The sequence below is a fragment of the Diorhabda carinulata genome, chromosome 2, assembly GCF_026250575.1.
Source record: "Diorhabda carinulata isolate Delta chromosome 2, icDioCari1.1, whole genome shotgun sequence".
NCBI classification, from domain to species: domain Eukaryota; kingdom Metazoa; phylum Arthropoda; class Insecta; order Coleoptera; family Chrysomelidae; genus Diorhabda; species Diorhabda carinulata.
Window position 1 is genome coordinate 25756871 of NC_079461.1, and position 26550 is coordinate 25783420.

Genomic DNA, 26550 nt, shown 5'->3' on the forward strand with positions numbered 1-26550 from the left:
TTTGATTGATACCCTGGACTAACAGAATCACCAACGACAAAGTAGTAAGACGCATTGGTCGCAAAAGAAAGCTGTTGACAATTATTAAGATAAGAAAAGCATCTTACATAGGATACATCTTACGCAACGACAAATACCTACTGCTACAGAACATAATACAGGGCAGAGTAGAGGAAAAGGCATCGGCAGGAAAAAGAAATCCTGGCTTATTTCATGGTGCGAGGGACGTGGGTAAAACGTGGTCGCCAACCTTTAATGAGAAGACGGCATAAGAAGAAGAAGTTAGATAAAATAACGTACAGGGACTTTTTTACCTTCATACAATACATAATGGAGCAAATTATCAAATAACAGAATTAACTTGATAGATCATTGATTATTTTAAAAGTTGTTCTTATTTTCCTTATATAACAGCCTACTAATTTAAAAAATGTAATTCGCCTATTCTCTTAAAATCATCTTTTCCCGTCACAAAAAATAGTATATTCTATAAAAACCTCGAAATTTGATCCTTTTTTTCTCCTATATTACGGATAAGTATTTCCAACGCCGCAGTATGAAGCCTTAACTATGTATTTTAACAAATATGTTTGTACTTACTTGGGAAATAGATTCGATATCTTGTAATAATTCCTCTAAGTTTCCACCATTAGAAAACGTACTATGTGTTGGTGTATTACTAAAAATGATCGGTGTATCATTGAAAGTTTGATTGTCAACTTTAACTATTAAATCAGTAGCGGATTTCTCTAAACCTTGTATTTGGAGTTCGGGATTTGACGTAGCTTTCGGTAAGAAGACTGTATTTTGATAAAAGTCTGAAGCGCTCGTTTTCACCGATGCAGGTCTTGCAAAATTATGTTCATTTTTAATACTCTGGTTTATCATACTACTCGTAGAACTTCTAAATTGATTGTTATAAAATTCTTCGGGATATATGACGTCGTTACATTGTTGTATATTGGCGTCGAAACTTTTCGAATTTCTAATTGGGGTGAAAAAGTTTACGGGTATATTGTCCGCCATTGGTAGAGTAGGTGATTTTGCTAGACATCTATATTGAGGATAACTTTGATCTGGTTGAAGGATATCAACGGGATCGTTCCAATTTTCTTTGTTCACTGATCCCGTATTGGAATGCAATTCAGAATTTTCGGCACTAGTTTCTTCTGTTACTACTGACAAATGATCGAATTGATCTTGTAAGTTTCTTAAATTGGTCCGTTGTACATTTTTCATATTTTGAGTAGTTTCTACTTCTTCTTCATCGTCACTGTACGAACTGAAGCTTTCCTGTAAATAAAATACTTTGAATCACCGAAAAATTAAAAAGAGAAGGCACTACCGATCAAAAGTTTTTACTCACCCCTTAATCCATTCTTTAAACTTCAAAATAATACACTTATACAAATTTTTCTTTCATATTGTCATGCGAAATAATAATGTTCATTATTTATTTACTTTTTACGAGCGCATGAATATATTTTGTCGGTGCGTGAAGTTAAGTACAGGCTGATTTTTTTATTATTCTCTACCTGGGTTTTTCTTCAATGTTTATGATTCTAGTTTAACCTAAGTTAACCCTGGGAGATGCAAGAACGTACTGCAAGTTATACTTTTTGGACCAAGGCATCTTGAAGTTCGTATACAAATTCAGACTTTGAAGCTTTAAAATGGCTAAAACCAAGGTTCAACCAACTATCGGTTGAAACTCGTGCAAGTCTTTATAGTCTAGGAAAAAGTAACCGTAACTATTACCGCCGAATTAAAAATGCCTCGATATACCGTAGAGTCTACGGCGTAGACTACAACATGGAAAAATATTCATCAATCAGAAGCTTCGGCGATACAAAACGTTCAGGTCAGCTTCGAAAAATCACAACCGCTGAAGATAAACGTATTGTATTGATCAGTAAACGTAATTGACGACTGACGGGTCCAGAGATAGCAGCTCATATCAATTTTCCTGAGATTCTGCCTTTAAGTACTTCTACATTGAAAGGAGTTTGAGAAAAGCTGGCCTTTTTGGAAGAATGTCAATGAAAAAATCTCTCTCAAGACGTCAAAATAAAATTAAGAAGTTGTATTTGGCTGAAGAACATAAAAATTAGTAGAGGTTTTAATGGAATAATGAGTCAAAGAGAGAGTGTTTGTGCGTAGGACAAAGGAAGAACGGATGTTAGATCCATGTGTAATCACGTCTGTAAATCATGGCGGAGGCTCGGTGATGGTTTAAGGATGTTTTGGAGGAAGGGTGACTGGATATCTGATGAAAATTGAAGGTATTTTAAAGAATGTAGGCTATAAAAAAATATTAAAGGAAAATGTAATACGTTCTGGCCAGTACCTGATCGGCTGAAAATTCATCTTCCAGCTTGACAACCATCACAAGCATTCCTCGAAGCCGTGTAAAGAGTATTTGGAAGAATCGGAAAGGAAGAATGTACTGAAAGTAATAGTTTGGCCGTCACAGTTCTCCGAATGAGTTGTTTTGAGACAAATTGGACAGTCAGATAGCAGTGTCCTACTTCTACTTCACATCTTTGGAATAATCTGAAAAACGGATGGAACCAAATAGACGACGATTATTACGATTATTTGTCTAAACTGTTAGAGAATGCCAAACTTGTGCACCAAAATAATTAAAACAAAAGGGGGTTTCATTGATGCATCAAAAATTGAAATATAGAAAAATTACAGATCTTAGTTTTATTATTACTTTATTCTTATCTATATATGTTCTTTAAAATATGAATATCAAAATCGATCGTAGTAGTTTTTTTTGTTGTTTATCACGTTTATAATTATAGTGTAGGTAAAAACTTTTGAACGGTAATGAACAAAACAGAATAAGTCGATAATTACAAAAATGTTTACCAAAGAATAATACGATAATTTTCTTACTAATCATTATTTTTTTCATATTCAGAATGTATTAAATTTAAATGTTAAATATTTATCAAGAAAAACATGAAAAGGTCACAGAAATGAAAAATTGACGACTGTTACTATTTACTACATTAATATATAAATATTTTTATTTTTTTTAAATTACATATCAATTTTACCATATTCGCGCTTATAATTGTGATGATATACAGGGTGTTGCTAAATTCAAGAGGTGATTGTTCGTATGAAACTACGATTGGTCTTTCCTATAACAAAATATCCTCAGCCCTCCCTTTTCCGAGATATCATCCTTAAAAGTTAGTGACTACACACGTTATGCTTGATATTGATATGTGTTATTCTAGCATTACTATAAAAAAAAACTCGATTTTAGTCACCACCTTTTAAGGGTGATATCTCCGAAAGGGGAGGGCTGAGGATATTTTGTTATAGAAATGACCTCTCTTAATTTCATATGAGCAATCCTCCTGAATTTCGTCGCATGAATCTGGAAACACCCTGTATTTACCAAAATAGGCAAATTATATATAACAATCATCTTATAGAATGCTCACAAAAAACTGATAAATTGCTTAATCTATCTGAACCTCCGTCTCGAAACGACGACCACATAAATAAAAATCACAAATGACAAATCAGGTGAATAGGGTGGATGCTCAGTAACCGTGATATTATTGTCACTTAAAAATTCAACTGTTTGCTAACAAGGGAACGCAATTGTGATATTATGGACGATACGCTTGTTTTTTCGGGCGCGAGAACAGGACACGGGGCGAGGCAAGGCAATCCACTACACTTTCAAGCCGGCTCACTTTTCTTCTGGTTATTGTATAGTAACGACACCTGCAATATTTTATCGTGGAGCTGATTAATAATTTGTGCATTACATTAATAGGGTTTAAAGAAAGAAATCAATCATTCGGAATAAATAAATCCTTAGAACAAAAATAAAAATAAAGTGATTGACGCGTTCGGTGTGCTGATCCACCACCTCTATTTTGATTTTTTTAAGTTAGATGTTATAAACACATATTATTAGTAGGTACATAGGTTAACGGAGGCCCTCGAATCAAGACAATTTTGTAGCGAGCAACTCAATAAATCGAGAGTGTAGATGAGTAGGATTCCTGTCGCCTCCACTCGCCGTATCAACTATTCAATACTTTTAATTTTTTTTATGATATATTAATCTAGTTTACGAATAGTGCTATGTATGTATTACGTTTAATGTAATGTACTTATATGTGAGTGAAATCTCTTTACCGAAATAATTTAAAACTGGTGACACATTTTTTTTGGTTAATTAATTTCTTAAAAACCATTTTTGTATTTGTAATAGAAATCCAAATATTTGCAACTAAATTATTATGTCATTCATTCACATAATTAAGACCAAAATAACATCAAACATCAATGTCCAAGGGTTTTTATAAAATCAAGTTTAAATATCTACAGCTGTAATAACAAGTTTGATCAGCTTGGTCTGTTTGGCAGATTGCCCTGATATGCTTGATAGATTCGAATTATTTCGTAATAAACCAGTTTTATATATTATCAAGTTTTCAACAAAAAGCTGCCGCCAGTTTTACTAACTTTTTAGAATACCAGGAAATAAATTCTCAAATTAAGATTTCGTAAATCGAATCACTCATTATTGGGAATGCAGGAATAAAAAAGAAATGAAACGAAAGAAAAGGTTATTTTCAAGTCAATCGTTAATGGATGGATAATGTAACATTGAACCCAAAAGTCTAATAGTCCAGTCAATTTAGAAAAGCAATGATACAAAAATGCGTTTTTTCCTTTTTTTATAAAAATGTTAATATTTATCATATAATAGGCTAGTTGACAAAATTTGGAAATTAGTTTAAAACTATAGCTTAGCATCTATTTCATCCAAAAAATATATTATTTTAAGAAAAATAGGTTTTTTACGTTAGTATTTTGAGTTTATAGAAATGAACAAGACTGTCATGGCGTCTTGAATGACGTCAAACCTCGCGAAACAGCAGTGTTTGTTTATGACAGCCAATTGTGTTTTTTAATTAATAAGGAATTCCTCGTATTATAAATACGGTATAGTGCCCCAATGTGAAAGTACAACGATAAAAACGCCATACAAATTATTCATATACGGTCCAAACAATAAAGAAATACGAAGAAAGTTGTTAAAAATGGCAAAGAGGCAAGATGCTCTTACTTTATCAACTAATTCCACAAATTATTTCTGTGAGGATCATTTTGATGTAAGTATCAAACAAAACTTGATGTATATTGTATATATTTATAAATGTATAGTAAAAGGAATGAATTTTGCAAAATATACCATAATATACCAAACGTGACATATAAAATGTTATGACTCAATTAAGTTAAAGTTATTTGCTTTGCTTTGTATTCGCTAACCTCAAAATCAGTTAAGTATTTTCATTCTACAGTGAGTACATACGACTCTCTGACTGGTAACTGCTAATTAAATAAGACTTTGTTTGTTCTTCACATAATACTTACATATAAGTTTTAACACTGCGGACTTTCGATGAATAAAAGTAGGTGTTCATTGTAAAAAATTTGTCAAGCATAACGGGGTTAATTTTGGGCAAGTTACTGCAGTTTGCTTTGTTAAATCCTGATTCCATGGCAAATTATACCTGCCTTTCAAGATTAAACTAAAAACGAACTTTATTAATTTAACAATAATTGCTGAAAACTCGAAATAACCCGGTTATTTTATACGAAATAGTTATTTTCCTAACAAGTGCGGAAAGTGATACTTTCCCGCACGCGACTGCAGTTGTCCCGAACGACGTGGAGCGGAGTTCGGGCAAGCGGTCAAGTGCGGGAAAGACACTTTACGCATGAGTTAGGAACATTATTTTTTCTACGACCGTATATACATAAAAGTATACCAACCCATTTTCCAAAAATTATTTTATTTCAACAAACATAATAATATACAAAATTTTAACTAAAAACTATTAATTATTATAAATATTAATATTGAAAACACAATTTGTTGTATTCTGTAGACTAGTAAGAATTGCCGGCCCAGTGGAGTTATTTGGTTTCAACTGGAAGGTAGATGACGTCGGTGAAGATGGCATCGGTTGCAGGTCGCATAAAGATGACGATGACGGTGACGGCAACGGTTTTAAGTCATTTGTAGTACAGAGAAACTTTTTACCATCGAATAGCGGGACCATAATGTATTAGATTTCAAAACCTTACTTAGGTCTGAAAAATACGCCAGAAATACCTCTTCCTTATAAGTTTTGGCCCCTTTCTCCTTACACCATGTAACAAAATGGTCGTATTGCTTCTCATACTTTAGTCTGGATTTGGCAGGTAACAGCTCGGAATTAGCTTCATTTGCAGCCTTCAAAACGGCTTCGGGAAGTTATTCGTCGGATGAATCCATTAATATTATTGTATCGGATTCGATTTAATGTGGTTTAATTTAAAAGAAGATTGTTCTTATTCGGTCACTTCCAAGACGTTTTGAACAACTTTGACGTTTTAGTAACAATTACACGCTTGGGTTGTCATAGCAACTGATATCAAACCAGTTTTGATATTTGTTTCTCCTTTGAAGAATGTCACTTTCAAAACTAAAATGCGTGCGGGAAAGTGGGTTAAAACGCACGGTCGTAGAAAAATAATCTTTTATTATTTTTGTAGAAAAGTTGTTTTTTTATTTACTAATTATCATGGTTAATCATTAGAAACTCAATGCCATACGATTTATTCTTAGTGGAAACAAGCCTATTGGAATGGACAAAAATTGTAGATAATGTGGTTATCTATTAAAAATGTCTCACCACTTTTTTCTCCAAGACCTGAGATGTAAAGAGAGTTTTTAATATGTGCACACGTTTACACACGTGTGAAGGTAGTCTAATTAGTTTATTTTGGTCTTGTTCTTTAGTAAGATAAATAACAGCGGTATAAATTTTGACTGGCGAAAATTTTCACGACCGTCTAATACTTCTGCTTCTTTTCTTTGCTGATTGCAAGTAAATTGCATCGCTACTGCTGCATCACTTTTGTACCTTTACCAGTCCTCTTGTGTTGTTATAGTTCTTCCAATGTCAATTACAGATTATACAAATCCGACAATTTTGCTTGATTTACCATAGGCGTAGATACCCCGTTATATAAATTTATTAATTTTATAAATACTTTTAAAAGTATTTATATCTTATGCGAGAAAGTATTTATTGTAGTCTACTTGGAACTTGGAAAAAAATCATCAATGTACCTTGTTAACTTGCTACAACTGAATATTAAATTATAAAACGTAAATAGACGAGGGAAATGTACTTGCCTGTAAGGGCGTTTGGTTTAATCAGGGTACCAGACGTGAACTGAGTCCTTTTTGTACCCCATTCGTTTTTTTTCCTGGAAAACGAAACTTTAAAGCAAAAACGTTGGCCGTATTAACTCTATGGGGTTTAATATGCAATAGTAAGGAGGTAGTCTGAGAAAAGTATGACCCTGTTCTTTGCATAGCTTATCTATATAATAAATTTTCTCTAACTTTAGACCTTTAATATCAGTAAGCAATTCTTTGTTTGTTGTGCCTTTCTTACGATCGCTGATAGGAATAGGAATATTTTTTTCAGACATAAATGCTAAAATTTGAGCTTTATTACTACTACTATTTGGTATTTGAAGGAGTTGCAGCGAGTGGTAGGATACGTTGTCCATAACGATTACTGATTGTGGTGGAATGTTAGGTAAAAGCTGTTCATTAAATCACAAATAATTCTGCTGTCATATCTTCATGATAATCAGCTTCACACTTTTTAGTTTTTTTAGAAAATATTAATAAAGCATTAGGCACGAAACCGTATTCAAACAGCAATTTTTACTATTTTCAACCCAACCGGAATTTACTACATCGCTTTTTCAACTGATTTCAGTTTTTCCTTATATTTTTTTCGGTTCTGTGAAGGATCCATCATTTATAGGGAAGAATGGAATACACAAAGAAATAAGATAAATTGAGAAAAAGACTAGACCACATAGGAACGAATCATACAGATTGATATTATTAAAACTTGCCGAAGCACACGTAGAAGAAACTTAATAACATGGTTAGGATACGTAGAAAGAATAAGCGAAGAAAAAATAATAAGAACAATCCAAAACAATAAAAACCAGAAATAGAGAAAGACTGAGGAAGATCTGGATAGTCGATATCAGCAAAACTACTGAGATTATAGAGAAGAAACTACACGAGTTGCTACCACAAACAAAAGATCGAAAGATATAGAGAGAATTTTAAAGAAAGGGCCCGAAGAAAAAATAAACCCAATCCTATGTCTTAAACCCGTAAGGGTAGAAAGATATAAGGATTAAATAAATAACCAACAAGATAGCTGGCTTTTCAGAATGCAAGTAAATAAATTCACAAATCAATATTTAAAAAATTATAACCAAATCACCTAATATTGAGGGTACTGGGATAGAAATCAATTCTGTATTCTTAGAAATTTTCAAACTCAGACATTTATTATAATAAATTCTGTCAACAGTTTCAGTAAAATATTCAATAATATTAACTATACAATAAAAATTTCGAAATTATAGAAATGATACACTAACTGGGAATGATTTTGTACAAATTATTCCTTGCAATTGTTTACCAAAATAAATAAACTCATGTTTATTACATTCCAAGCAAATAAGCCTAATCCCTTCATCGATCTGTCGTGGTCGACCTGATTGATGTACTTTTACGAAGGCCATTCTGTATATTTTGAGATGCCACTATGATTTCAAGGCGAGCTTAAGTGAACAACAAAATCTTGTACGGTTGCAACTCAAATTACTATTGAAAATATTGAGAAACTAAAGGATATCCAAGATGTACCTATTCGGCGATTGAGAAAACGTTTGGTGTTAGATCCGAAACAACAAATTCAATGTTTCTCCTCCTTTTCCGTGTACCAAAAATTGTTACTCGTCGGGTGTTACATCCGCTTAATAATTTCCAAAAAACAGAGCGAGTAAGAATCGTGCGGGCAACATTAAAAATGTTAAATAACAGTGGATATCGTATTTTTTCTTAAATACTAACAGGTGATGAAACATACATACCATGTCATTCTACCCAACCGGGGAGCGGTATGTGGATTCAGAAAGATTCACCAGCACCAGCAATCACGAAGAAACAAAAATCCGTCACGAAAGTCAGGTCAAGTATAAGAGCTTGATATTCAATATAAAGCAATCTGGTACACTACAAAATGTTTAGCAGCAATCCTTGGGTCAGTCAATATCCGTAGATTAATGTTGCATCATGATATTGCATTGTCACACAGGAGACAGTTGAATTTTTATGAGAAAATAATGTAACAGTCATTGAAACTCCACCCTATTCTCCTATTTAGTCATATATAATTTTTGATTATTTTTTGACGATATTTCACGACATAGGATGAGATATATGAAGTATCAATTAATTTTTTGAGAGCAATCCAAAAATAATTGGATTCAAGCTTCTAAATTGGGAGAGATTCGGTTACAGAAATGCATAATAAGTGATAATAATATCTAAACAGACATGGTTTCCTTGTATTTCAAGACATGTGGCGTCATCCTAGTACTAGGTACCTGCTCCGTGATCGAACTTACCGTCTCCGCGAAGCATTTTATTATAGTGAATAAATCTAATATTTCCCTTTCTTACCGAATCACTGGAAGTAGAGCCCGTTGTTGACGATGACGAGAAGTCTATTTTTTTATCTTTTATCAATTTTTCTAATTTATCGTATTCGTCTCTTAGATACCATAAACCTTTTTTCAACATTTCATTTTCTTTTTTAAGCTTCTTGATGTCGGATTGTCCTAGAAGATGTATGAATTTGAAATCATAGTCTTGCACAATATATCAGTGAAGTAAATCTATTTATTTAATTATAATTTAGTTAACGATATTTTACGAATATATCAAAGTAAATCTGTCATTAGGTCATCATTTATAAAGTAACCTCAAACAATATATTCAATTGAAGCAATTAAATTCGAAAAACTTATTAGTGTTATCATTATTTAAATGTAATATACAAATAAACACATCGTTATCTCACAGATAAACATTTAAAAATAAAATATTTTCGTTTATATTTGGCTCCCTTCCTGCTTTAAATTTGGATTTACCAACGGCCGTGACCGATTTAACATAAGGTTGATGTGAATTTAAAACACATGGTTTCTGAAAAGTTAATTTGTTCCTAATGTGTATCAAAAATAGCAAATAGAACTTAATGAAATCCAGAAATACTCAATATTAATACCAAAGTTTAATTAATTCATTGTAATTTTAATTAGATACAAAAATAGGAAGTCAACAAATTTAGATAACGACAGAAGAAAGACAAATTTTACGCATACTATATATAAGAATGCTACCTTTTTATCGAGTTGAATACTGATGTACATTCCTTATTTTAGGGTTTTAATTAATTCATTTAATAGTACGAGGATTGCTACTTATGTTTTATCTGACATTGCCATTAAAGTTGACATTTTTAATGGCAAACGTACTCAGAACGTGTTGTCATACGAGTGCTATTTGAGTTGTTTGCAGATACTTGAAATATTCATCTTGGTCGAAAAATGGAATTAAATTCGGAATATTTTCATTCTATGATTTTCAAAATCAAAATTTGGCTGTCAAAAAGATTTCTTCCCGTTGAATATCGCATAAATTCATAATCCTACAATAAAAGCTTGTGCCGATTGGTGCAAAAAAATGCTGCAAAAATTCGGGCGACGAATTATGGATCTATACATATGAACCCAAAACTAAACAACAATTGACTGTATGTGTCAAATCTAACAAGCACTTTGAAGCAAATGGTCGCCTATTTTTTTTGATCAACTGGACATGTCGCCACGGTTCCATTAGAGCAACGTATAACGGTCAATTCTAAATGGTACACCAACTATTGTTTGATACAAGTGTTCGAAAATATCACGGAGACCAATCCCATATAAAAAATCATTCTCCACCACGAGAATGCGAGCCCTCACACATCAGCTCAAACAAAAACGTATTTGACCAGTCAAAATATCGAATTGATGGATCATCTGGCGTACAGTTCTTTTTTGGCAACAAATGGTTTCTCCTTATTTCCCGTATGTGGGGAAAAGATTATTAAAATTAACAATTATATCATAGTTCATAGTTTCGGTAGTGTGCGGGAATTTAACACTTAAAACTACATTGGCTTGAGTATTTCAACATCACTAGGCAAACTCTAAGGTTACCGCAAGTATTTGAATCTCGTTCTTGTTTGTACTGGGCTCTAACCATCCATCTCCGCAAAGTTTATTTTGGGAGCAGACTGCTTAAAGATATATCTAATAGCTACACTAATATTGAGCCCACTGGTGATTATGTTGGCCCCTATCTGGCGAGATAATCATCGTCGTCATTACCTTTACCTCTACCAAATCTCTACCAAAGCCTTTTTTGTCCTTCAGTATAGCTTCGGCTTCGGCTTGAAAATATGTTCTACGAGCAAGAAAAATTCACTGATTTTGCACACAGAAGCCTACTTCCCTTAAACAATCAATCCTGTATCCGTGTGCGAGTTGGTTACATTATTTAGTATTAAGGGTTTAGAATCCTCCATCCACTAATCTCTATCAGTAATGTGTGTCTCCAAGCCCTTACTATTAACGATCGCAAGCGCCATTTGGTCACTGCCCTTTAGAATTATTTGATATTCAGCTGCATCCTGTGCCCAGATTTTTAAATACTTAAGTCAGAAATTCAACAATTTATCTAAAACTCCAATTCTAGTTAAAAAATAACCAGAAAGTAGTAACCCCAATCTCGAAAACTTTTCTAGGCTTTTGTAATTTCCTTTCCTTGGGGGTATCAGTCTTGTTGACTAAATTATGAAAGTTTCAAGCTGTTCTAATTGAATTTGGATTAAATTACAAGGTATAACGAGTTCATTTGTCATTAGTTAATGTTAGTTTATAAAAATTTCCCGCACAATTAGAATTAGATTAAATACTTACTGCTTTCCACTTCAGCATTGATGTTAATTGTTTTCAATCGAAGTTCTTCATTTTCATATATCATTCCCCGGGAAGATTTCCGATCTAATCTGTAATGGAATCGAACTTTTATATTTGTCTAAATAATTTAATTTAAAATTTATTAAAACTCAGTTAGCTATTTTTTAGTAGATTCTTCTCACTTCACTCTTAATATATTCTGAACAATGCTTCACATATTTGCAACAGTTTTTAAATTAATTTCATTCTCCTCTATATTAAATAACCTTAAAAGATGATAACAAAACATAGATGAACCGGGTGGAATTTATAATGTAAAAATTGTTTATGGATAATCATTACTTTCACCAAAAATTTTCGTTACGTTAGTGTCATTGCTGATATTCCGCTCACATTTGACATAATGTGCAATGTTTCTCGATAAAAAGCATGCGCAGAGGAAGTTCAGCTGATTATTTTAAGCAAGATCTCTCATTTGCAACATTATCGGTTTAGTGCCATGTAAGCTGCAATTTTAGAGAAAAATCTAGTTACTTGTTGCTTAACAACCAACCTGTCTATCAGGCTCCAAAAGCAAGGTAGGCACATATATAATTATTGACATTGATCTACACAATTTTTCACTTCGTTACTTATTTACTTAGTTTTGTTATTTTCATTTATATACCGTTTACAAAATATTGAACAAAATTTGAGGTTAGGTATTTTTTTACTTTTACTAATGGTATTGCATAATGTCTAACCACGTATAATATTCATCCAAGCAATTTTTAACTTTGAACATTGTCTTGCACCATTCAAGCGGCCTCTGGGGATGTTAGAAATGCAATAAAGTATCAATATTTATTGTATCAATATAGATATCGATAGTCTATGGATAAATTTTTATATGAAAAATAAATTATTTGGCCTAATCTACTTCAATCATCTCACATTACATACTAAACAATAGAAATCATTTTTATTTAAGCAAGAACAACGATACAATATTAATTATTAAATAAGTAAATAAAAGGTCAGGGCTAAAATGGCAACGATCAAACCAGAGTTTTATTGGATTCTCTTTTTGGGTATTATAGGCTGATTTACCAGGTCTGGCTATTAAATAACGAGACTGCGCGCCTAGAGGGCATCCTAGACGAGTGGGCTAAAACACGAGTAGTGCGTTAGGTATCTAGATATCTTGTCTATGGATGTCCCAAAACAAGTTTCCGTAACTATTCCCGTTAAATTGAAAAAAACTCCGACTGTGTGCTATAAATTGCTGCAAGAGGCCTATGGGGACAATTCTCTATCTCGTGCGCATGTTTTTGAGTGTAAGTGCTTTAATGAGGAAATGTTAATCGTTCTTTTCGACATGAACAGTATCGTGATGATCGAATGGGTTCCAGCGGATTAGACTGTCAACCAGACTTACTATTTGTCAGTTTTGACAAAACTGCGATAACGAGTTCGTAAGAAACGGTCCGATTTGTGGGAGAATAACTCGTGAATTTTGCACCAGGACAACGCACCTGCCCATAACGTGCTATCTGTGAAGCAGTATTTGGTCAGTAAGCAATAGTTTTCGAACACCCGCCGTACTCACTATATTTGGCATAAAATCTGCTTTGAAAGGGGCCCGATTTGAGTCGTTGAAAGCGGTAAAGCAAAAAACGGCAGAACTCCTAAAGGCCATCACCAAAGAAGACTTCCAGCACCACTTCGATCAATGGTAAAAACGTATGGAAAGTTGTGTGGCGAGGGGAGGAGAGTATATTGAAGGGGAGTATTCATATGTAGAATATTTTTTATAATAAAACCCTTTTTCGTAACCAGTCTCGTTATTCAATAGCCAGACCTCGTAGAAATTGCTTTAATTCAGTAGGCATACCATTACTGAACGACAGCGAAGACTTTTCTTACTTTGGAATTGTGGATCTCGGTTTAGGCCATATAACACACAAATGAATGACTGACAGGGAACTTAACTGACGTTGACAGACAGAACTGCTAACTTAAAAAACAACTCAAGTACCAAATTAGAAAGCAGCAAATCGAGTCGACCAACATAAAAAAAACCAAATATAATTTGTAAATATCGATTTTTATACCTTTTCAATATCTACTTGGAATTTTATATCGATATATCGAAACATTGAATATCATTCAAAAATATCGATATTTTTTCGAAAAGTCTAACTCACGTTTCTATATTAAATGGGTGTCTCGTAAGTAGGACTAGTCTTTGATTCTATGAACTGTACAATTGCTTTCCATTTTTTTAATCATTTTCTTCCTCTTTATTAACGACGTAGTATATTTTTATAATAAATAGTATAGAGTGTGAAAAATATAAAATTCGTGTATTGAAGCCGTGACAACAAGAAAAATGTGTAAAATTGAAGCGTAAGACACAGTTAATGAACGAACGGCACAGCGTTGGTTTCATCGTTTTAATAGTGGATATACCAACCTAGTTCTAGAACTCGTCAATTATTATTGGACTCCCTTAGATCCATTAAAGATACCATACCATCAAAATATCAAAATCATTAGGTAAGATCTATCTATGTAAGTTGTCGAATAGTGCCTCACGAATTAATCGAGATTCTAGCGAAACATCGAGTGAAGGTGTATAAACAGATCCCTCCCCTGGTAATAGAACGTTTTATTAGACACATTGTTACTTGCGATGAAAAATGGATTTCTCTAAACAGTCAGAACATGGGAAATAGTGCTTAGACAAAGAACAATTGCTAGAACCCGTCGTAAACAGAGGTTGACTCGAACGGAAACTCTTGTCTCTACTGATATTATGAAGGCTTAATGTAGGTACCCCAAAATCATTCTAGATGGTGGAGCTATCAATGCCGAGATATATACTGATGCAAATGTATGAGTTTCATCGGAGAAATATCCAGGTTTATTTAACCCAAAGGCGGTTCTTTTATGAGACAATGCTAAACCACATACTACACAAATTACGCGAAGAACTTGGTGGTATTTAACTCGTACAAGATCCGGCATTTAGCCCGGACCTTGCACCGTCAGATTACTATTTATTCAGATCCATGGTGAAACTTTTGCGTAAAAAAAAGTTGAATGCTAAAGAGATGTAGAGTCCAGTCCCAGTGCGACAATTGTTCGCATCTATGCTCAAAGAATGGTTTTCAAAGAGAAAACATAAAATAAGATTCGTTGTACTTCGAATATTGAGGCTATTTTTGTATGATTTATGAATGAACAAATTGAAAATTATATTAATATTGTCCTACGAGACCACTGCAGATTATCCCTTCACCACTCCGATAGGACTTTGTGACTTCTATTAACGTTTTTTTAACTTTTATTGACATTTAAATTCGACTAATCAATCTCAATTGTATTATGTATAATTTACTATGTTTAATTTAATAGTACGTAGCAATAATTTTTAATTGTCAAATTTAGAGGCTACGATATTGAGTGAAATCTGCGAATCTGTTCTGGTTAAATTAATTGAATACATTATACAACATCTTTTAAATTAGATCGTTTATCTTTAACTAGTAAAAATCTGTCTTCAGTTCTGCCAGATTGCCATTAAATAGTGAGATTATTTACATTTTAGTTCATTGTTTATTAATGTTCAAGTGTTTAGGTTTTTAAAAATACTAGTAACATGAGTGAAGTGAAATAAGAATGGAATTCGGAGGAAAAAAATCTAATTTTAAATTTGAATGTAGCTGATACACACATCACATAAAATTATCAATCAAGGAATAAAATAAAGATTCGAACTTCCATGCATTTTTTAAGCATATATTTCAATGATTTATACTTCGAATTCGAAATGGGAATAAAAATTAAACTGAAATATTTTTGAAAACATCGCAAAAGCACGTGAAAATATAAAAATTATTACTAAGAAACTCGATATGGAATTGTCTTAAATCACTTTAGACATATTATTTGTAATAGAAACAATATTTGCAATGAACAGATAACAAATTAATAAAAAAATTAAATAATCAACAAATGTACCTTATTTCAATATTTTTGCTCTTCAAATATATATATATATATATATATATATATATATATATATATATATATATATATATATATATATATATATATATATAATTTATATTGAATCTGAAATGTAGTATCATAGGAATTTTTTTTATTTATAAATTATGAAGAACAGTCCTGGAAAAAAATTTTTAGAAATGCAAAGATTAGATGTTTTTAAACCTGGAAAAACGAACAAATTAGTGATAAATGACGTCATCTATGGAATACAGACAACATGCAAAACCAAGACAAAAAACCAAACGTAAGTGAGAAAAAACTAAGAAAGTATAATAAACCAACTCAAAAATCAAAATATCAAATGGAAAAATACATTGGATATGACGGAAATGGTAAAAATATGAATAGAAAGAGTAGAAATGAAAACATCATTAGAATAGGTACTTGGCATATAAAAACAATGGTAAGACTAGGAAAAATGGAAGAAACAGCTAAAGAAATGATTAATCATAACATAGAAATATTGACATTACTAGAGATAAAATGGAAGGATAAAGGAAGTATTAATAAAGAACAATTTACATTATTATTTGGAGGAGAGAAGATGTAGAACAGACAGAATGTCATATACATATATAAAACTGAAATACAAAGTAACTATTATTACAATTATAAATGTATACGCACTTACAGAAGATGCGATAACAAAAATAAAAATTCATTTTAAGAAGATTTCATGAAAATATGTGAAATAATACCAAGACATAACACTCTTATGGCGATGGATGACATTAACGCTAAAATATCTGGTAAAGAATCGCTACATGAAATAACAAACGACAATGAACATAGAGATTGTAATATGGCCACAGAATGGAATATGCAGATAGTCAGCACTAAGTTTAAACACAAAGCGGAACATAAGAAAACTTGGATGATCCCAGGACAAACAAGAAGAAATCAAATATACCACTTTTTGATTTCACAAAAGAGAGAAACGAATACATGATGTACGATCATTTCGAGGGACAAATGTCGATTCAGACCACTTTCTGGTGATAAGTAAAATGAAACAACAAAGATAGAAACCAGAGCAAATTAAAAGAGATGGAACATAGAAACAATATAAAAAGCTGAAAGATAGTCCACAGGAAGTCATTAGTTGGATAGATTTTTGAAGATAACCGCTGAAGGAACGGAACATAAATTGGTGATATATAAAGAAAAAATTCTTGACACAACAAATAGCACAGTACAAATTAAAAACAGTAAAAGAACGTCGAAAAATCAAAGGTTTTATGAAGTCTGAGAAAAAGTTATAAGCGAAAAGAAAATGGCAAGAGTAATATGACAAGCGATAAAAAAGGAAGAAAATGAAAAATATAGAATACTGAGGAAGAGGAGCGCTAAATTGAACAAAAGCAAGAGAGAAGTGTGGATCAATACAATAATTGAAGGGAATAATAGAAACAACACAAAAATTTACCAAAACATTGAACACCAGATTAGGCATGAAGCTACAGTGCAGAAGAAAATGATTTGAACACAGTAAACACAGTAGAAGTTTTTATAGACGGAGTAGACGCAGAAGAACAAACACCAACGCTCAATGAAGTGGAGGATACTAATAAAAAATTGAAACTGAATAAAGCAGGAGGACCAGATAATGTGGTAAAATACGGGGAAAATTAACTACTGAATAGACTACACCAGTTAAGAGAACTAGTCTGGAGAAACAAACAGATGCCAAACGGGTAGAATAGTGGAACCGTATGGCTCATAGTTAAAAAAGGAAGCCTAAAAATGTGCAATAATTACAGACCTGTTACCCTACGAAATACGGTCTATAGGATTTTTACTTCCATCGTTAATAAAACATTAAAAAATAATACGGAAACTTATCTTGGAGAATATCAATATGGATTTAGGCCCAAGAGATTAACAATAGATGCTATTGATATTTTAAATCAAATTATAGAAAATGTTATGATCAAGATATAAATATTCACATTCTATTTATAAACTTCAAACGAGCGGTGGACAGATTGAAAAGAGACATACTATTAAAAGGGTCCCTAAAACATTAATGGAGTTCACCAGAGTGATGATGACTGAGTGTAAATCGCATGTAATTACAAGGGACGAAAAAAATAAAGAATTCCATATAAATCGTGGAGTCAGACAGGGAGACGCACTTTTAACGACGCATTTAGTACGAGGATGGTCCCAGAAGTAACTCGTCCAACAAAAAAAAACGCAAAAATTTTGGGAAAAAATATATGTATTTTTGATCTTTGACCACCGAGACATTTTTTATGTTTGGAAACAAAGAATAATCCGAGGGGGCTAAATCTGGCGAATAAGGTGCATGAGGTAGCAATTCAAACTTTAATTCATTAATTTTAGCAATTGCAATAACAGATGTGTGAGCTGGTGCATTGTCTTGATGAAATGAAACAACACTTTCTTCTTATCCAAATGATGTGGCTGTTTTGCTTGATTTCTTCACATGAAATGGCGCAAAAATTCTGCTTTATTTCTGTGAAACATTGCTAAACACTCGATGGAAACATCTTAACAGCGCTGTTTTTGTTCCATTGTTAGCAAACGCGACACCCATCTTCTGTACAGCTTTCGCATGTCCAAATTTTCAGTTTATATGTAATGTACCGCAATTTTTGAAATGCCTACTATATCTGATAGCTTGCGCACTTTCAGCCAATGATTATCCAGTACCGCTTTGTGGATTTACTTCAACATTTCTGGAGTCTTCACCTCATTTGGTTGACAACTGCAAAGCTGTCTCTCACAGGTAGAATCTAGTTCAGCTTCTATATTGGTTGGGTTAAGGCATTTCAAATAAAAGTACTGTATCTCATAACGAAGCATTTGGCTAAGAAGAAAGTGTTGTTCCTTCAAGACAATGCACCAGCTTTTACAACAATGAATACAGTTTGAATTGCTACCTCCTACACCCTATTCGCCAGACTTAGCCCCTCGGATTATTTTCTATTCTCAGACTTGAAAAAATTTGAGAAGCTTGACGATTTCTATTATAGAAAGGGTATCGAACTTATTGAACATCGCTTGGAAAAGTGTATGGAGCTAAAAGAAGATTACGTTGGAAAGTAAATATATTTTTTTCCAAAATTTTGGTGTTTTCTTTGTTGGGACAGGTACTTCTGGGACCATTTTCGTATTAAAGGTGCACTTTGTGCAGTTATTGAATTTTTTAACTTTGCTCTTCAGCATATCAAATTTTAACTTAGTTATGGCATAAAAGTTAAATTATTAAATTAGATTATTGTACTTCCGACCATTTTCAAAACAATAACTGAATGTGAACAAGAAATATCATCTTTAAACCTTCTGATAAGTGTGCGACCTAAAACTTCGACTAATGCTCAGTCAAATAGATTGGTGGAATGTGCCAAAGACAAATTAGGAATATTAGCTAGAGGTTGGCTCGCCGGTTTCGGGAAGTTCGCCTATTTCGAGAAAAGGAAGAAATGTCAAAAATATACTGAACGTCAGATGCGCAAAATTCCGATATGCTGTCGTTCACGTTATTTCACAGAGAACAGAGTTGTGATAATGGATTACGAAAAATATTTTACCTTTTCGCATTTAGAAAATTTTACATGGATGGCAGAGAAAATTATCTCAACGACGTGAAATATAAATCCAAAAAATAATTTGAAGATAAAGTTTTGGACTTTCAAAATTGGTTGATTTTTTTGAAATCAGAAATTGGTTAGAGACTCACGACATACCAGTTGTATCGAAAACAGATAATCCCTCAAATATTCCCAGACTCGCCCTATTGATAAATTTTGGGTGACATTGTATAGAAAAGTGTATGATGAGGGCTGGGAAGCCGAAAATGAGCAACATCTTTGACGTAGAATGTTTAAAAAAATTCGCCAAATTGATAATCACAGTCCAGTATTTGATGCAACGCGTTAACCAAAAATTACGTCCAATTGAAGGAAATGGCCCTTTAAGTATAATTTAAATTGTTTTTCTTGTTAGAAAAAAGTGCCGAATAAATGAAACAACATTTTGTTGTTTCAAAATTGAACTACTTCTGAAAATTTTTGTTACATACGTTATTAATGTTTTTTTTGTACGATTATTTGATAAAAAAGTGAAAATGAAATAAATTTTTTATTTCTGTTTCTTCAATGAGATAAGGGTTTTAAGTCGTTGTATTTATGTGAAATGGATTAGTAAATAGCCAAATAATAAACCCTTCTTTGGGAAACGTCACTAAATTTTCAAAAAAATCAATTTGTTTCTTATAATGCTCATTTATTTTTTCTCAAAATAATTCGCTGGCAATTTTTGGTGAAAATGGATGTGATACAGTATAATTAGTTCGTAAGGAATTTGAAACAATAGTAAAAAGGAAAAACTTCTTGATCGTATTGTCAAATAGATGCGGTTTGGTAACCAGTAAAGTTATATTCTAGATTCTTCATAAATTTTAGTGGTTATTTATGTATATTTTCTGTTGCATATATGTATTAGAAACATTTCTTTTATAAATATTTTTTTGAAAATCCAAAAAATTATTTTATATTTATCCGCTTTCTATTTGAAATTAACTGCTCGTCAAAAGGCGAAGACACATAAATCCCTCTTTGTCTTTTTCCGAGAAGATTCGCCCTTCTTAATCCACTGTCTTAGTTGTTTTTTTTTTTTTTAATTTCAAGAGTGTAGTGGTGGATCCAAGTGTCATCTACAGTTATGACTTTTTATACTATATATAATTTTTATACGAAATTTCATAAAAATCTAACAGATAGATTATTTTCAATGGTCAATCCGTTCTCTTTAAGGGAAAACAATTGAAACTGAGAAAAAGATACGTAAACATTATCCTTCGTACCAAGGAATGATTTGTAAGTGGTTGTCTGCTTTTAAAGCTGCATTAACCGTAACTACTTCAGAAATGCCGATCAAAACCTCCCTCGCACTAAGCATTCAAACGTGTAAATTTGGTTATCTCTAATGACATTCCAAGTAAATTTTGTCAACGATATGTCTTAAGGCCGCTGGACAACGTGCAATGCAATGCAAGACGCAATATTTTGATCAAAAGCATGCGCAGATGAAGTTCAGCTTATTGTTTCATACAAGATCTCGCACTTTGATCGATTTGGTGCCATTTTTATTGCGTGTAAGCTGCTATTTTAGAGGAAAATGATTTTCTAATCCGATAATATTCCGTTATATGAGTTTCCCAAATGTTTATGTTTTTTCATCTACTCTCAACTAATTTTTCTATGTTTTCTCCTCTAATTATCTAGCTACACCATCCATCAGACTTAAAAGCAACGCATCAGCAGATAGAATTATTGCTATTGATGCACCGACCAAATTTTCTTGTTCGCTCAACTCAGCTTTGTGTTTTCCATTTTTGAAATTTCCCCAAAATATTGAATAAAGTTTGAGATTGGGAAATTGTTTAGTTTTACTTCTGGAATTTTGATTAGTGACAATGGTAAGAGACTTGCATAATGTCAAACGACGTGCAATATTCGTCTATTATGTAAAATTTTGATCTTGCAAGGAATTGCGTGCAATTCCTTGCATGTTTTCTTGCATCATTTCAAATGGGCTTTACGACTAAAATTGTGCTTCATATAACCACAAGTCGGTCGTAGCCTGTACACGGCCCCTCTAAAGTAAACATATCGCCCAAAATTTATATTATAACTTAGTTGAAAGTATGCTAAGACATTTCCTAACAATTATTTAATGAATAACTCAATTTTTGAAAGGGTTAAGCTTTGCTTCGAGTTTTGACGAGCAGTTTAATTTGTTTTTAAAAATACGGGCAAAACTACGGCACTGCTTATTTTTTAATTCGATTATGCTAAATTTAATTTTGTAACAGTTTTATTTTGTTCCACTTCGCATAGCTACCGCTAAATAATATACAATTTAAAACGTCAAATATTAATTGCTGTTATCTCATTATTAGTTTTTATACTTTTTTTAACGAATTTAATTAGCAATGAAAATGATAGTAATGATGAAATCTCTAAGCCCTCCAAATATTGCAAATCTATCAATTTATTACCCTACAAATCAAGAAAATAATACAATTAAATATATAACGCTTTTATGGAATGGAGAAATATCAATAAACTAACTTCGTCCTTTTGGAAGATATACTCAATGTTAAGGAGCACGCTAAAATTGAATAATATAATGAATAGAGAAGAATATTTTAAACTGTGTGCTTCTCTCAAACGAAAAGAAAAATCCAAAACATTCTTTCCTTAAAAATAAATAAATAAATTCATCACAGAAGCACCAGATGATATATATCTCGCAACGAAGGTAACAAATACATCTTATACATATATTAAAAAAATTGATGATTTCCATTCCGAGTCCGTTCAGGCGTTCTACCCAACCGATTTGCTTAATTTTTTTTCAATGAAAGCTATTGATGCACAGATCAGCCATCAACCATCGGATTTCATCTAATTTTCACCATTCTTAAGTTATACTCAAATGTGATTCCCCCCTGTACATTACTTATGGGAGTTTTTCACATACAAACGTTCTATCCTCAATATCTCAGGTTCTATTCAGCATTGAGACTTCGTTTTAGTTTAAGAACACTCGCTGAAACATCCTCTTTCTTTTGAGTTTTTCTTTTTCTCCTTCTTCTTACGTTAGGACTAGGTCCTGTATTTTCATCAAGGGTTTGCCAGGAATAGTTGGGATGCTGAGGACCAGCTTTCATACCACCTTATAGGTGGTCGTCCAGGAGGTCGAGTTGTGTCTGGTTTCTTTTCCTTTACAATTTTTGCTAACCGTTCATTTGGCATTCTGTCAACATGGTCTCTCCATTCTCTTCTGCGGCTCTTTGCCCATCTTACTACATCCTGAATATAGCACATGTCCCTTATTTCTCCATTTTTCTTCCGATCGAGTAACGTATGTCCTGTTATTGATCTCAGAGTCCGCATTTCTGTTGTTCTCAGGAGCCGTTTAGTGGTTGTGTTCTCCGCTCTAGTTTCTATGGCATATGTCATGACCGGCCTTACGCAAGTTTTATATATTCTAATTTTACATTTTGTGCTCATGTATTTATTTCGCCAAATTAAATCTCTAAGGTATCCTGATATTAATGCTGCCTTCGTTGATTGTGCTTTTACTTCTTTCTTTAGCTATCGCTTGTTATGTTTGTCCCTAGATATTTGAAGGGCATCACTTGTTCTACACTCTGATCGTAGATCGCTAGTTTACATCTTTTCGGTTCTTTAGATATTGTCTGAGATTTTGTTTTTTTTTTGTGGATATTCGCATGTTGTACGTGTTCGCTATTTGTTGGAATTTATATAGGAGCTTCTGTAGGTTATCTTCGTCTTCCGAGATGATTACTGAGTCATCAGAATAGCATATTATTTTTATTTCTTTGTCTCCCATTCGTTGTCTGATACCAATTGCCACAGGTATTTTATTGCCTAATTTGTTTGCCGTTCTCACGAAGGTATAATTATCGGTGTTAAATTTTTCGATAACTCTTATTATATTGGGGTGAACGTTCCTTTTTTTTAGTAGAGTTATAACATCAGTTAAGCGTATCCTATCAAACGCTTGGGTGAGATCAATGAAGCACATAAAGGCTGTCTTATTAAACTCTATGGCTTTTTCAGTTATTCGGCGCATTATAAATATAGCATCTATAGCAGATCTGTTGTTTCTGAAACCTTGCTGTTCTTCACATATCCCGGTAAACATTACTTCTTCTGCTAAGATTTTAGTGAATAGTTTCAGAACCGTACTCATCAGGCTAATGCCTCGATACCTGACTGACTGATACCTGACCCAAGAAATTCCAAGTAACTTTCTCAATGTCCAAATAGAATATAATTAAATTAATCCTCCGCAATATATCTGATTTTTGGAAAAACCAAAAAACTTCTACTTGATCTTTGTTCCATACTTACACGAACGTTTGAAATGGTGGAGAAATTCATTCTTTCGCAAGACCACGAAGCGATCAGATCTCATACGCCGAGATCTCTTCGAAGCTGCGCCGTTTCAGGAGACTTAGCTCGCACGACGTAGTTTTATCTGTCGATGTATATATTTGTTCTTGCGCTACGTCTCCGCAACCCTATGCCCCGATGTGACCCAGTTATGGGCGCTAGTCTTAATGTCGAGGGTAGTGGAGAGGTAGCACAATAACAAAGTTCAAAAACTTAAACTTACTATAATAAATCAACGAAACTACATATACATCGACAGATAAAATTACGTCGCGCCAGCTAAGTCTCCGGAAACGACGCAGCTCGGCGTATGAGATCTGATCGCTTCGTGGTCTCGAGATGAATTTCTCCACCACTTCAAACGCCACACCTGAGTTGGTGTAACTATGGAAGAAAGATCAGATAGAAGGTATTTGTTTTTCCCAAAGTCAGATATATTGCGGTGGATTAATTTAATTATATGCTATTTGGACATTATATTACTATAGATTATCGTTATAATGAGGGAATTTGTACCGAGAAATGTTTACCTGTATTAAGTCTTTTGGACGCCACATATATACTTTCTGATAAAATTAATCGTGGCATTAGTGCAGTTAGTTATACGAGGTGTGGCTATTAAATAATGAAAATGTTAAATTAATGATTAGGCTGAATGAAAATAATTGGAATCAATTCAATTATTTTTTCAGTGCGATATTTTCTTTGTATAGTCGTGGAAAAGTATAATCTTCTAGTTACATATAATTACCATTAAACGTTCGTCGTAGAATATACTATTAATTGTAATTCGGACCCCTAAAACTAGTTTCAATTGAATTAAATTTTCTCTGAGGAAATGAACCTTTCGTTTTAATGGAAAACGATAATTTTATATAACTTAATGCTAGATACTGGTACTGATTCTGATAAGATCCCTTAGACTAATTACAACAGTGCCGTGATTTTGCAACAATATCCAAAAAGTGTCCTTAACCGATATTTTTTTCAAATAAGCTTAAGCTAAATCACTTAACGAGTCTTTATGAAATTTTTTATATTAGTAGCATCAAAACAAAAATATTAAAACACAAGTTACCTAGTTGCCCTGTTATTATCTCTGTAATAGAAAAATTATCAGTATGTTAATACATCGAAAAGTGCTAATTATAAAAGTACAGTGAATAAAATACACATCAATTATAAATCGTGAGTTCAAAAGTTTTGTTATGTAATAATTTGGAATGTTTATAATTAAAAAAAATGTTTATATGCCGGATGAGTAATCGACCTAAAATTTTTATGGTCAATTAGTAGATTTCATATTTTGCTTAGTTGCTTTTGAAAAACGAAATATCGACAAAACATGACGCAATTGGGAGCCACAAGGAGATAGGAGATTTTCTTCAAAAATCTGAAATAAAATGGTTTATGACAAGAAAGTATCAGAGAAGTTGAAACACACCTTTGACTGTGCTGATAATGGAAGATAACAAATTAGAGTATTATGGCATCCGAGGTGTTCCTTTAGAATCTTACTTCGAATGTAAAAAACAACTGATATGAGCTAACGGTAAAGTTTCTACTAATTTACCAGTTGGCAGTAGTGTGCCTCAGTGTTCAGTTTTAGGTCCAATTATTTTGTTGGTATTCGTTAATGATGTCACATACTCAGGAATGAATGGTAAATTCACTTTATTTGCGGATGACACCAGTGTAACTTGGAGAGGTTCGGATGTACAAGCTTTAGATTCTAGTATAGGCCAAGATCTCATTACTATTAAGTCCTGGTTTGATGCGGACGGTCTCTGTTCAAACACTGAGAAAAGTTTTAACCTACAAAATTCAACAATAACTTAATACGATCTTCAAATCCGATCAAATTTATCCGTGTGAAGTTATCCGCGGAGTTTTCTACCGCGAATATTTGTTCACAAAATAATTATAATAGGTTACATATAATTTTACTATCAAAAATTGAAGATTAAGTGAGTTTCTGGACATATTTCACGATTCTGAACAGAAACCCAAAAATTTTATTTAACTATTGCAAAGGTCACCTAATAAGGAACCTATTAACAAAAAATTGTGATGTAATTATTTTTATTTAAGTTTAATTATTTCATAATTTACATATTTGTGTACTCTTCACGTCTTTGATAGTTGTACATATGTAGTGATTATACCTGTTACAAAAAACATATTTTATTTCTTTGTTTTGTTCACCACAGTATAGGCAATTTATTTGATGTGTCATCCGTGCTCAAATGAATGATGTATTTCAAGTATTGGCGGTAATCATTCAGGATAAAATTCATATCTGCAATAATTTTTTTTTATTTCCAGGAATTCGTTTTTCATTTTTTTTATAAAGGCATCCCATAGGTAGCATGAAAAAATTTTGGAGCTTCGATATAAAAACGAATAATGCGCGGCAGCGCTCAAACGTAAATTTAATGAATTTTTTTGACGTTACAAAGAATACTTACATACAGTCATTTGTTTTTAGGCTCCTTATCAAGTTTCCTTTGTAATATTTTAAGGAAATTTGCAAAAATTTTTGGTGTTTCGATATCAAAAGGGACGATGCGTGTCATCGCTCAAACGAAAA

General features: G+C 32.7%; 2 protein-coding genes across 7 annotated transcripts in view; one reads left to right on the plus strand and one right to left on the minus strand.

The window, feature by feature from the left end:
- Positions 1 to 26550, plus strand: part of LOC130890782 (tyrosine-protein kinase transmembrane receptor Ror-like) — a 116496-nt gene that overhangs the window by 34340 nt on the left and 55606 nt on the right. The window lies entirely within an intron of this gene.
- LOC130890783 (protein translocase subunit SecA) overlaps positions 1 to 26550 on the minus strand; it is a 52210-nt gene that overhangs the window by 11118 nt on the left and 14542 nt on the right. For 2 of the 3 annotated variants that reach the window (XM_057795105.1, XM_057795103.1), the window contains exons 3-6: positions 25039 to 25059; positions 11950 to 12038; positions 9605 to 9762; positions 601 to 1293 (exon numbers count right to left, since the gene is read on the minus strand). In XM_057795105.1, the coding sequence (XP_057651088.1) occupies positions 601 to 1293; positions 9605 to 9762; positions 11950 to 12038; positions 25039 to 25059 (961 nt within the window). The remainder of the gene's footprint in view (positions 1 to 600; positions 1294 to 9604; positions 9763 to 11949; positions 12039 to 25038; positions 25060 to 26550) is intronic. The other variant, XM_057795106.1, reaches the window with a different exon arrangement.